The sequence below is a fragment of the Elephantulus edwardii genome, unplaced genomic scaffold, assembly GCF_000299155.1.
Source record: "Elephantulus edwardii isolate Elephantulus edwardi_28Jun2011 unplaced genomic scaffold, EleEdw1.0 scaffold00039, whole genome shotgun sequence".
Lineage (NCBI taxonomy): Eukaryota > Metazoa > Chordata > Mammalia > Macroscelidea > Macroscelididae > Elephantulus > Elephantulus edwardii.
Window position 1 is genome coordinate 14,940,741 of NW_006399789.1, and position 14,005 is coordinate 14,954,745.

Here is a 14,005-nt window from a genome sequence, read left to right on the forward strand (position 1 = left end):
TAGAATAGAATAGAATAGAATAGAATAGAATAGAATAGAATAGAATAGGAGTACTCCTAACTAGGGAGCTTTGGTGAACTAGTCCATCGGAACTTGCACTGCTAACTTAAAGGTGGCCCTGGCTAGGGGTTCAAATCCATCAGCCATTCTGTGGGGAAAAGATGAACTCTTCTCCTTAGTGAATTGCAGCCTCCTGAAAACCTGCTGGAGGGTCAGCTCTGGATTGGTTCCTACTCCCCAGCAAGAATGCTTTTGAGATACAGTCTTCTTTAGGGCAGCACATTGCCACAGTTTTCTCCTGTGGCCACCTGTGGCTGGGAACCACCAACATTACGGTTAGCAGCCAAGCACCAACCCACTGCATCACCATTCTCCCAAATCAGCACGTTGTGCCTAATTAATGGAAAAGTGTTGTCTCTCAGTTTCTGAAAACTGTAAGTAATTCTCATCTTGTCAACTTTGTTTTCTTAAATGCAGAGCAAACTGCTCCTTGGGATTCAATTTCTGACCATTTCCAAAATAAATATTGTTTTCAGGTTCATTTATGTGCATATACTCACCACACATTAAGTTGTAGATTTCAATATTTTCAAATGGTTCCACTTCAGTCTTCTCTTTAAAACTGGGTCCATGTGCTAGAAAGATAGCCTAGGTGGTAAAAGACGTACCATTACTAGATGCCAAAAACCAAAACTAAGTCTTGGAATGTTCCCTTCCATTTTAGTTCTACTTGTATTTCAGGTATATGTAAAGGTTTCTTTTCAGGATTTGGAAATTATGTTAAAATTTTCTCTTTATAATGTGCAAATTCCAACCAATACTGTCTCTACTGTGTTACATTTTACCAGCACCCCATATGTCAACAGAATAGGAGAATACAGACAACAGTGAGAAGACAATTGCAGCAACATTTTACAATGTTATTAGAAATTCAACACATGGCAACACGTGTTATTTTCAATCTTCCTTTCATCTGATTGTTCAAGTATGAAACATTAGCATTCTAAGAATTACATTTTCACACAACTTCCTAAATAACTTATTTCTAAAATATCCCCTTTGTAATTAGGATAAAGACACTTAAATATTTTTGCCGTGTGTTTCATTAACATTGTTGTTGTTATCATTAATTTAATTGTTTTAGATGATAAATAACTGGAATAAAATTATCAAACCTACTACTTGGGAGGAAATTGTCAAGTACAGACAAGGAATTATATTCCAGTAACAGTGATAAATAGATGATGGATAGACAGACAGATACCCCCCAAGATGGTCAAGAAAGAATATGAGAGATAGGTGAGAATTTTTTAAGTAATTAACTCAATTATCATATAATGCCCTACTAAATGGAAAATTGTTGTTTCTAGGTAAGTGCATAAGACAATTAGGTAACAAAAATAATTCCTGAGGACCTACCAGTTGCATTTTACAGTGAAATTCTCCATATACTTTCTTCTCAGGACATGGTCTGCTTCTGATTTTGTTCCTTCCTTACTGCTGGCTACTTCCAAGTTGGGTTTGTTTGGGGTTTTGGTGTTTTTGGGTGGGGGTGGGGTGCTAATTAATTGTTTCTCCCCAAAGATAACTCTTAAAGTAGAACTTCCCAGAGATCAGAATTTACTATTCCACTCTATCTACACTCAATCTCTAGCAATCTCATCTAACTGTGCATCTTTAAGCTCATTCATGTGCTTCAAACTCCAGTTTATTATCGTCAGGACAAACTGTCTCAATTTACCAGTTCTACATGCAGATCTCACAGGTGCATCCACCTGGACACACATTCTTCCGAATCAGCGGCACACCCAGTTAGCATCCTTTCAGTTAGACAGAGCCTCACCTCAGTCCGTTTGCCTGTGATGTTCCCCTTTGTCTGAGACATATGCTTCTGGCAAAGTCTGAGAGTTAATTGCTTCAAGCCTCCACTCAAATGTCATCTCAGGGAGGCCTACCCTTAACCCTATTTAAAATTGCACCCTAGTCTTCTCATACTAACCTGAAGCACCACCAAGTCTCTCTTGCTCGGTTGCAACCCAAAAGGTTAATGGTTTGGATCTACTAGCAGCTTTGTTGGAAAAGACTGGGAGTTTCCTATGACAGACAGGTTTTGAGATCTAACAGAGGGTCACTATGTGTAAGAGTTGGCTGGATGGCAGCGGGGCAGGGTTTTGTCTTTGTTACCTTGATTCAGCTCCACTTTTTGCTTTATCCTCCCCATTGCACTTATCATCGAATATGCCAGGTTATATACTCATTTATTATGCTTATTACCTATAACCTCCTCCTAGAATGAAAACTTTATAGAGGCAAGAATAGCCACTTGTTTTCTTGACAGATTTAGTTAAGAATCTTGGACAATATCACAATATTTGTTTAAAAAAGGATAATATTTACCTCCATGCTCTTAAATTCATTGTTATAACCATGATTGCCTCCGCCACAAAATGTATATGCATTACTCCTATAAAGAAATAATATTATTACATTCTGATAAATACATAGATGCAAGACCATTGTGTAAAGCTCATTCTTAATTAACATTTATGTATCCTTTTTTTCTATCAAATGAAGCAAAAATGTATTTATTTTCATGCTGAAATGTATAACAAAGAGACACAAATAGAATGGTGGGAGATATAATTCAATGCCTAGAAATACAGTTCAAAATTCTTTTTATGTTTTAAATACTGACAAAAGAATGGTTAAAGCTATATGTGGAAAAAAAATTCTTCAAACTTGACTACACCTTTATACATCACAGATTACATGATTTATAATAGTTTTATTAATGCTACTTTGAAAAATTGGCTTCTTTATAAATATATCTTTGGGATTAGAAGAAATAGTCATTTTTATTTTACAGTGGTGATGTCTAAGGGAATCATTTGAAAGTACGAATAAGGAACAGTCATGGCAATTTAATTGAAACAGTCAATAAGGCTAAGTCAATATATTCTGTGTATCCATAGCTTATTTTTAATTGGTAGGATTTGCTTTCACACTGTTGCTGCTTTGTATATTACTTGTCTACTAATACTCAATGAACTTGTCTTTTGCCTGTTTTTTTCCATTTAAAAAACTGAATTGAGCAATTTTCTATAATTAGTTTTAATACTTTAAAAAAACCCCTCTGACAGTAAGTAAAACTATATTTTTAAAAGCAATTGAATGTAATGATTTTGATCTTTAAAGAGAGTGATAACTTGCCTCTGGAAACCCTATGGGCATAGAGAAACAATGAAAGTTACACAAGTGTTCAGGGTTCACAGGGTCGCCATGAGTCATCTACAACTCGAGGGCACTTAACAACAACAAAAGGAGCAAAACACCCTTCTTTCTAAAGGCTGCCATTAAAAAGGTTAAAAGTTTTCTCTCTTTTGCTTTCCCAGTGTAGGAAAATACACACACACACACACACACACACACACACACACACACACTGACTTTCACATACTCACAGTTATGCCCATTGCCAACAACTTTACTGAAATCAATTATAATAAAGAAATGAACTAGCCCTTTTTGTGTAATAAAATTTACAGTCTCTAATAAGGTTCTGCTCTGATACTACTGGACCTCCAGAATAAAAAAAGACAAATAAACCAATTACAAAATGGGCAAAAGATGTGGAAAGACTTTTCACAGAAGATGACATTTGGACGGCCAACAGACACATGAGGAAATGTTCAAATTCACTGGTAATAAAAGAGATGCAATTCAAAACCCCAATGAGATACCATCTCATCCCAGTAACAGTGGCAAAGTTTAACAGGACAGCAAATAATGTTGGAGAGGATGTGGCGAGATAGGAACTTGTTTATATTGTTGGTGGGACTGTAAAATAGTACAACCACTCTGGAAGGCAGTTTGGTGTTTCCTCAAAAAGTTGAACATAGAAACTCCATATGACCAAACTATTCCACTTCTAGGAATATACCTCAAGGAAATTAGAACTAGGCAGAGATTTGTATACCAATGTTCATAGCAGCATTATTCATCATCACAAGAAAATGGGAATAGCCCAAATGTCCAACCACAGCTGAATGGACTGAGAAATTGTGGTACTTTCACACAAGGGAATACTATCCCACTAAGGAGCAATGATTTTGTAAAATTCTACGTAACTTGGGAGACACTGGAGAGTATTACGCTGAGTAAGCTAACTCAGTCTCATAAGGACAAATACTGCATAAGACCATCATTGCAAAAAATAGATAGATAACTAGTAAAACATGTATGGGGACCCAAAGGGAAAAGGGGTAGAAAAAAAGGGGTGATGATGGATGGAGGAAAAAACCACAGGGTTGCACAACTTGGGGAGGGTGAAGGAAATGGGTAGGATCTAGGGGAGACCTGAAAAAGAAAGAGTAATGATGGGCAAAGTCCAATGGTGATTCATTTTATAAAACTTAATGCATAGGAATGATTGTATGAAACACAATGTTAATGAAGAATAGTGTGAAACACAATGTATACGAACTTTGTAAGCAAACTAATATAAAAAAAAAGAAATTAATGTTCTTTTCTGGACATTCAGGAAACTTATTAAAGACAGCTTGTATTGGGAAAATCTGCTGTAAAGGATGTCTCAAAGTGCCAAAGAGTAATGATGGTTGTTGTTTTGTTACATATGGTCAAGTCAGAACCAACCCATAGGTGACCCTCCAGCAAGTTTTCAGAGGCAGTAAATTACATGAGAGATTGTCTATCTTTCTTGTGTGCAGCTAGTGGGTTTGAACAGTATGCCTTTGAGTTGACAGTACAGTCCCTTACCAGTAGGCCAGCAGAGCAGAATGTCAGTTTAAAAACTAAGGTGTGCCTGATCCAAATTTCCAGTTGCTTCATATGCATCTGAAATTTTGACAATGAATAATGATGGCTATTTGATTCTCCATGAATACTTAGTGATATGCACGAGAAAGCAATTTGAAACTTTAAAAGAGTTTTAATATTTCCATGGGAAATTAGAACATATATAGATGAAGTCATTTGGATCAGCTGGATTCTACAGAGGTTTGTTTTCTGGTTCTGGTGAGGAATAGGGTGGAGTGTTTACTCGTTCATAGGGTCACTATGAGTTGTCCACAAAGGCACTTAACAACATAGAGAGTTCTATTGGCCTACTGGATAGAAAGTTACGCTATGAAGCCAAAGGTGGGTGATTTTAATCTGTGGCGCTCAGGCCTGGTTTTAAATGGTTTTGGCCAAGCATTCTTCAAGTGATAAAGCACTGGTCTGTCCATTTGCTGTATAGAAGTAACTCATGATTGCTGTGATGCTAAACACTATGACACTGACGTATCAAATGTGAGAATGTTATCCATGGTGGACAGTGTTTGGTGGAGCTCTCTGATTAAAACAAGCTTAGAAATAGGAGAGGCATCCACTTCTGAACTAGCTTGCCTCCAGAAACTCTACGAACTTGGAGAAACGATAAAAGTTATACAAGAGTTCAGGTCTTTCATCCATAGGGTTACTATGAGTTGTCTACGACTCAACGGCACTTAACAACAACATAGATGAAAGGAAGGAAAAGGTCTTCAAAACCAAATTATCAGTAATATGATCTAAAAGTGAGCCTTTGTATTTTTATTTTCAGGAAAAAATATTTTTATTTCCATTTCCCAATGAAGTTTAATTAAGAGCTGTAATAAATATCACGTTTTCAGTAACAAAAAAAAAAAAAACTGCATAAACAACATAAGACTTTGTTCAGGAGCAAAAGAGAAAAATATTGTTTTTCAAAGTTCTATTTTCCTTTGCTTTTCAAATAAATGCTTTAGAAATTTGCTCCTCTGGTTGCACAAGCTTATGCTTCCCAACCATTAATTGGGCTCTGGAAATTGCATATGGAAAAATGGACCTTGGCATTCAAAATAGAGTTGATTTCATCTGTCAGGGTTTAGCTCAATTTCCAAGTACTGTCTGAAATCCTTTGGAACACATTTCCCACTATATTTTCAGTGTCTAATTAATAAAGGCAAAATCAAGGCCAGGTTTTCTTCCTTCATTAGGATAATGGCATAGGTAGTAGAGGAGTAAGACTTCTATACCCAAGCAAATGCCAAGTCCTATCCTGTATAAAATCTTCCCCACCTGTTCCTTCCTCTACCCTTCTGCCATCACCATTCTAAGCCAGATCCTTCTTACTTCTCACTCAAACAACGTTTCTAATATCTTGCTGAAATATTTCTCCCTCTTTCAATCTTACAGAATATTATTTATTAGTGATGAAAATGGAAAAACAAGTCCTAATGGGTACATGAGAAGGAACGCTGTAAACAAGGACTATTGTGGAAAACTTTGGTCATAAACGAGCCATCCATACTCTGCTAGCTGTATCCCATATGCCTAGTGTAGTCTTCACTATCTGCATAGCTCTCTGACTTCCACTGATGATTGCTGAGGCTGGGACCACTAGCATTTTTCTACCTGCCCTCCCTTCTTATTTAGGTCATTCTCTTCCACATAGCAGCTAGAGGTTGTTCTCTGAAATACACAATATACATCTTCCACTTAATATTTACCAATGATCTATAACTGACTTGAGGATAAAAGCACACTCCTTGCTAATAAAAGAAGTCCTTCATTCAGAGAACAATGGCTGTCTTCCAGCAAAGGCAAGGCATCCCCTTCCTCCTACAAACACAGAGCTTGATGGATGGGACAAGGGTTAGGGTTCAGTGCCCACTTATCTTCTTAGCTGGGTATGTCTGTAAAGCACACAAACTGCACAGCGGCACGGTGAGGAGCTACTGCCACACACAGCTTAACCTTCCCTGAATCTTCAAACCCCAAATCAGGAATCATTCCTACCAGGGAGAACCCACTAACGTTCCCTATATTTACATCTCACCAGTGTAATCAGCCCTCTTGCCTCCTTGAGCCTTATATCGAATTCTAGCAGCATCATTATCACACTTATCTTCTCTGAGTGAAACCCCATAGGGCAGAGACTATCACCTATTTCTGAGTAAAGTGCCTGGGTATCTATTGATCCTCAGTGCATGTCATTTTAAGTAGAAATAAGACGGCTAGGAATGAGGACTCCACCCCCTCCACAGGTGCTACTTTCATCGGGTATGATGGAAACGCATAACATACTTAAACAGTACTGACAAAGTGAAAGTCATGATGATTATTATTTATAGAACCTTGCAGTAAACAACAGAAATAAATTACTGATATTGGAGCAGCCCTACACCCCTACATCCAGCTTACTTTGTAGGGGTGAAACCTACTTACATCTCAGAGTCTGTCTCCACTCAACCTTACCTCAAATGACCCACGTCTATGCTTGTATCACTCGGCAGGCACCCAAGGCCTCAGGTAAGATGCCACTTTCCCAGCATGGTGCTGCTGATCCTGGCTTGTCTGCCATCACACTGCCTGGGACACTGTCCTGAGCTGCCAGGGGACATGCGTGGCTCCACATGCGGTGACGTTCCAGGGACCTACACACCTTCTTCTACCACCGTGATAATCCAAGCTCCTGTACATCCTCTGCCTCCTGGGAGATGGCCCGCTTCTCTCTATGCCCAGTCAACCCACTGCCTCTGTCCATTTTCAGTGTTTCAACCTTTGATCAACTTTATTCAGATCCAGAGGTTCTCAGTACAGGTACTCCATTAACTCAAGATTTAAAAGTATCACTTGCTCCATACCAAACTCTTGATGATCTCAAGGTTTCCCCTAAACCTCTATGAGGGTGGGTTGCTGGGTTTTGGGTTTGGGTTTTTTGTTTTGGTTTTTGTGGTTGTGGTGTTTTGTGGTTTTTTCCCCCAACATTGCAAAATTTCCTGTCAATCTCAAGGCCTGGTCCTCCCTGCAACACTAAAAACCAACTCATTCCCTTGGTGGATTAAAATCTGCTCAGTCCTACTGGATGGATTACAAAGCCACCTGGCTAATAACTGACCTAGCCCTGCAAGTTGCTTATGCATAGAATAAAGAGATCAATCACCTCTAAGTCTACAATCTAACCAGTCATTTTAGCAGAGTTAACAAACCCACAACAAGAAAAGACCCTACAAAATAAGCCCATTGTGCACACTGGGACTTATTTATCAGCTGATATTCTAAAATAAAAGGTTGCCCCTTGTTCTCCAGAGAAGTGCACTGACAACACTTAAACTACACTTTCAAATAATTGTTGGTTTAAGGTGATACTGAGTTAATTTTTTACTAATTATGACCACAAATGACAGAGGAAAACAGGAAATCATTGGGATTCCTAAACTGCAATCTCTGCCCAGTCCCCTTTCTCAGGCCCTGCCTGACCCTCTCTCAGTGCCACACCTTGTCTCATTTACTTGTCTGTAACTGTCCCTGGCTCTGGACACAGAAATGAGGCCTGGGACTTTCTGTCTTAGCAACCAGGTGCCCATGGCTCAGAAAGAGTGCCAGGGAGGGGCCACCAGGCATCAAAGGGGCAAACAGCAGCAAGAGGCCATGGGGTTGGGGTGGGGGAAAGCATGTGGTCACACGAGCATGGAGATGTAAGACCTTGGAGCCGGAGGGGGTCAGCAGGTTGTGTCTGGCCCTTAGGCCAGTCCTCTACCTTCTGCACTGGCCCCCATGCCCATCTCACCATGCCCTTCTGGCCGGCTCAGTTAGGCTTGCCTTTACCGGCCCTGTGGATGACTGCAAATTCCCTATCTCTATAGGAGCAGACCTCCAAGTGTCTCCCCTGAAGAGCCATGGAGTGGGTTTGAACCTTCCATCTTTAGCAGCCAAGCCTCTATGCCACCAGGATTCCTTTTCTCCCAAATTAGTAAGTAGGTGATAATAAATTATAAAATAAGCTGCAATTCTGGACAGGTTATCTAATTCAATTATAGAGCATCCCTGACAGTATAATTTAAAATGTGGGTAAATTTTGAAAGTTAGAGATTGCGTGAACCCAACAAAAAGTCAGATTCTTCCATTTTTCTGTTTACAGTTATATTAAAAATTTCCTTTGATGTAAACTCATTTACAGAGGCAAAAGAATGGAAAATTAGTATAATCTTTTGTTATAGAAAAAGAAAATCAAACCTTGAGATAATAATTTATCACATGCCATAACTAAATAGAGGAAGAGACAGGTATTGAGCGTGGTAAAACTTGTAAGAAGTTTCTAATCTGATAACTAAACTCTCATTCTCGGGTCATAGGTCAAGGCTTCAAATGGACAAGCACTTTCTCAGTCTGTACCAGAGACCTTTCAGCTTTGTTGATATCACACTCCCAACTGTAAATATTCACATAATATATTTCTATTTGGACCGGTCATTAGGGAAGGACATTATGCTTAGGGTGCAGAAACAGCGCAGGAGAGGAAGACCCTGAATGAGATGGATTGATACAATCATTGGGTCAATGGGGATTAAGTGTGTCGGAGTCTGAGATTGGCTCAGGACACGGTAGACTTCAAAGCTGTTGTACATAGGGTCGCTATGAGTTGCAGGCGACTTGACAGCACATAACAACATCATTTGGACATATTCCGCTGTATGCATTGCATGCATAAATTAGTAACAATATTGTGTATTTAGTACAAATTTTAGTTTAGTCACATATTTTAGAGAAACAATTTCTCTTACTTGCAGAAAATAATTGTCCTAAACCTACAACAAATTTACTGACAATGTATTTTTTTTTCTTAAATTTAGGTTGTTTATTTTTCATTTCAATGAACATCTACAGAGATTTTGGGATTCCATTCATTCATTGTTGCACCCTTCTCCCCGCACAAACCCCTCCCCCGTCCCCCCCCATTTGCTCCTCTCCTTGAAAAGCAAAAGAAAAACTCCCTCATTGGTACACAATGCACCTCCCCAAACCCCACCCCATAGCCCCAAATGTAATCCACTCTACAACCCTCATTGCATACTCCTACAACAATGTATTTTAAAAACCCAATCCCAAATAGAGACTCCAGTGCCACCTAGTGATCGAATGAAAAACTGCAAAATTCTCTGGCCCAGGGAATTAACCTGTGAGTCAGGATTGTATCCTTTCTCCATACCTATTTAATCCATCTGCAATGTGGAGTAAGGATTGGAAGAAAACTCATAAATAACCTTATTGCAGGTGACACAACCTTGCTTACTGAAAGTGAGGAAGACTTGAAGCACTTGTTGCAGAAGATTAAACACTGCAGACTTCAATAAGAATTGCATCTCAGCATCGCAAAAACAAAAATACTCACCACTGGACCAAGAGACAACATCTGATGGATAGAGAAAGGATTGAGATTGTCATCTTAATTGAACTCACAATCAATACACTTGGTACCAGCAATTGAGATTAGAAGATATATTGCACTGGAAAGTCCTATAGTTAGTAACCTCTTCAAAGTATTGAGGAGTAATGATGTCAGTTCGAAGACAAAGGTGCACCTGATTCAGGCCATACTCTTTTTAGTCATTTGCTATGCTTGTGAGAGGTGGATAATGACTAAGGATGACAAAAGAATTGATGCCTTTGAACTGCAGTGTTGGAAAAGAGTGCTGAAGAACCCACTTAATGTCAAAAGACCAGAGACATGTCTTGGAGAAGGTGCAGCTAAAGTGTTCCTTGGAGGGAAAGATGATAAAGCTTTATCTCACATACTTTGGGCATGCTGCTTGGAGAAGCTATTCCTTATTCCTTGGAGAAAGATATGATGCTTGGAGAGGACTAGAGAAAGAGAAGGCCCACAGCCAGGTGGATTAACACAGTGACTGCAGCAATGGGCTCGAGGATGTCAGAAACGTTGAGGATGGAACATAGGGCAGGGTTTAGATCTGTGGTTCAGAGGGTCGCTATGAGCATCCTCATCTCAGCAGCACCTAACAACAACAGCAGCAGCCCTGGTGGACTAGAGATAAGAAGCTGTGCTATGATCCCAAAGGTTGTTGTTGTTGTTATTGTTGTTGTATGTATCATAGGGTTGGACCCGACCCATAGCTGATCCTCTGGTGAGTTTTCAGAGGCAGTTAATAGCATGAGAGAAGATTGCACATCTTTCTCCCGCAGAGCAGCCTGTGGCCTCGAACCACATGCCTTGAGGATTGCAGTGCAGCTTCTTGCCACCAGGACACCATATCTCCAATCCCAAAGGTGGACAGTTTGAATTCACCTCCTGTTCCACAGAAGGAGGATGGGCAGTCTTTTCCTCTGTGATTTACTGCCTCTGAAAACCTACTGGAAGGTCAGTGGTGGGTTGAGAGTATATAAAAACAAGGCTACAAAATTTATATGAGTCTTAGTTGAGTAAATGGCACCTAAAACCAACAAAATCCACAGGAGTTGCAATGCAAACCCAAAGACACTTCTCTGGTGGTTTGACTCCACCAGTCAGTCACTCCAGTTCCAAGGGAAAACAAAAGGCAATCTCCTCCAACAGGACTTACAGCCTCAGGGAACTATGGATAGGCAATGACTTCTAATTTGAAAGTTTGTGGGTCTCGTTAGTGTCTTACTGCTTGAGTTTATAAAGTTATAAAACATAAGAAATGAAAAATAAACAACTTACATTAAAAAAAATAATTTGGGAGTTAGTTATGCAACTTAGTAGTTCTGTGAAATGAAATAAATTTATTCCCCCTTTCTGAAACTCAATTTTACCTTAAAAAGGGAATAAAAAAATATAACTCACATATTTTTGTGAATTATGGATAACTATTACTGTACATAATAGCAAATATAAACATCTTACAATCGCCTAAAAAAAAAAGAAACCAATACAATCTAGTTGGAAAATTGGAAATCATCAAAAATTAAATAGAACGTATAAAGACAGGCATCCTAGGCATCTGTGCACTGAGATGAACTGGCAGTGATTACTTTGAATCAAACAATCATAGGATGGATGATTAAAGAGAAATGGAATCACAGTTACAGATGAAACTAGAATTTTAAAATGTATCATGACTGTTGTGATAAGATACTATTCATACATATACAAGGAAGAGCTATTAATATAAAAATTACTACTCAAATGTACACACAAACTGCTAATGGCCAAGGTGAAATTGAGGGGGAAAGATTGAAGTTGTTAACAATTTCATTTTGGTTGGATTCACAATCAACACCTTTGATAACAACAGTAAGGAAATCAAGAGGAGTTGCATTGGGAAAATCTGCAGTCAGAGACTTCTCCAGAGTGTCAAATAGCACAATGTCAGAATGAAGACTTAAGTACACCTGAGGGATGTGATGTCCTGGCTAATGTCAGGTGAATCTTAGCTGAAAGCAAAGAATACCAGAAAAATGTTTTCTTGTGAATTTATTAACTATGCAAAGACATTCAAGTCTGTGAATAATGCTAGATTATAGGTAACAATGAGAAGAATGGGAATTTCAGTATACTCAATTGTGCTCATGGGAAATGTATACATAGACCAAGAAGCAGGTGTCCAAACAGAACAAGGGAACACTACATAGTTTAAAATCAGGAAGTATTTGCGCCAAGGTGATATCCCTTCTCCACACCTAATCAGTTGGTATGCTGAGCAAATAAATCAAGAAGGTGGATTATAGAAAGAAGAATGTGCCATCAGGATAGAAGGAAAACTCAAACAACCCACATTATGCATTAAGCAGGAATGACAAAATCTTGCTTATAGAAAGTAATGTTAAAGCATGTACTAAAAATCAAAACCTTTAATATAAATTGTATCTCAACATTAAGAAAACAAAAGTCCTCACAAATTGACCAGTAGGCAACATCATGATAGATGGAGAAAAGATTGAAGTTATTAATAATTTAATCTTATTTGATTATATAATTAAGACCCATGGTAGGAGTAGTGAAGAAAACAATAATGTGTTACATTGGGAAAATCTGTTGTCAAGGATCTCTTTGAAGTGCTAAAGAGCAATGGTGTCAGTTTAAAGACTAAGGTTTACCTGACCCAAGTAATTTTCAATTGCTTCATATTCAGTCAAAGTTGGACAATAACTAAGAAAGATTAAGAAAGAATGAATGCTCTTGAATTGTATTTGATGAAGGGAATGAAATATCCCATGATCTTCCAAAAGAATGAACTGTCTTAGAGGAAATAAAATGAGCATGCTTCTTAAAGGTAAGAATGGTGAAACTCCCCATATACTTTGGGCGTGTTTGCAAGAGGGACTGACTATTCCTTAGGAAAAGACATCATGCTGGGAAAGGTGAAAGTTCTGAGAAAGAGAAAAAGACTCTCAATAAAAAGGACTGACATAGAGACAAGACAATGGGCTTGAACAGGACAGAGATCATGATGTTGGTGCAGGAAATGGCAAGATTCAGCTATATTGCTCATAGGGTTGTTCAGAGTCATAGTCCACTGGAAGGCACTTAACAATAGCAACAACAGAAAACTACTTAATAATATCACATACACATGGAAAAAAAACACTAGAATATTTAAAAAATGGGAGTGAAGGAATTACAATAGTTTTAGTAGGGAACTGAAAAGATGGGGTGATAGTGGGCATAGATCAAAGGTGAATGATTTTATAAAACATACTGTAAGAGAATGATTGTATGAAACAATGTGAATGAAAGAATGTATGAAACACAATGTACATGAAAGAAACACAATGTTTACAAATTTTCTATGCAAATTTGTATAAAGTTAAATTTTTTAAAAATATAGGAAATATTAAATTAACAACCAAAATCCTATCTCCAATGTCACCAAGTTGATTCTGAGAAACAGAGACACATCACCCCACCAACCCCCAAAACAGAGCAGAGATATCCCCGGTGTTCCTTCAACTGTCATCTCTGTGAAGACAACTGTCACAGTTTCTCACATAGAGTGGCTGGGTTCTTGAGTGGCATAACTTTCAGTAAGCAGTTAAGTGCCAACCCCATGTGCCACAAAGACTTCACAGTTTTAGTACAAAAACTCCCCCAAAATGTACTCCCATCAAGTTGGCTCCAACAGAGTAATTCTGCAACAAAGAGTAGACCAGCCAGTTAATGTTTCCAGGACTGTAAAACTCACAGGAAGCAGAATTCCTCTTTCTTCTCCACTGTAGCGGCAGG

The 14,005-nt window shown here is 38.6% G+C and overlaps 1 protein-coding gene across 1 annotated transcript in view; it reads right to left on the reverse strand.

Annotated features, from left to right (window-relative positions):
* ENPP3 (ectonucleotide pyrophosphatase/phosphodiesterase 3) overlaps positions 1–14,005 on the reverse strand; it is a 98,533-nt gene that overhangs the window by 40,042 nt on the left and 44,486 nt on the right. Inside the window, exons 16-17 of the mRNA XM_006885024.1 lie at positions 2,398–2,464; positions 561–648 (exon numbers count right to left, since the gene is read on the reverse strand). Of these exons, the coding sequence (XP_006885086.1) occupies positions 561–648; positions 2,398–2,464 (155 nt within the window). The remainder of the gene's footprint in view (positions 1–560; positions 649–2,397; positions 2,465–14,005) is intronic.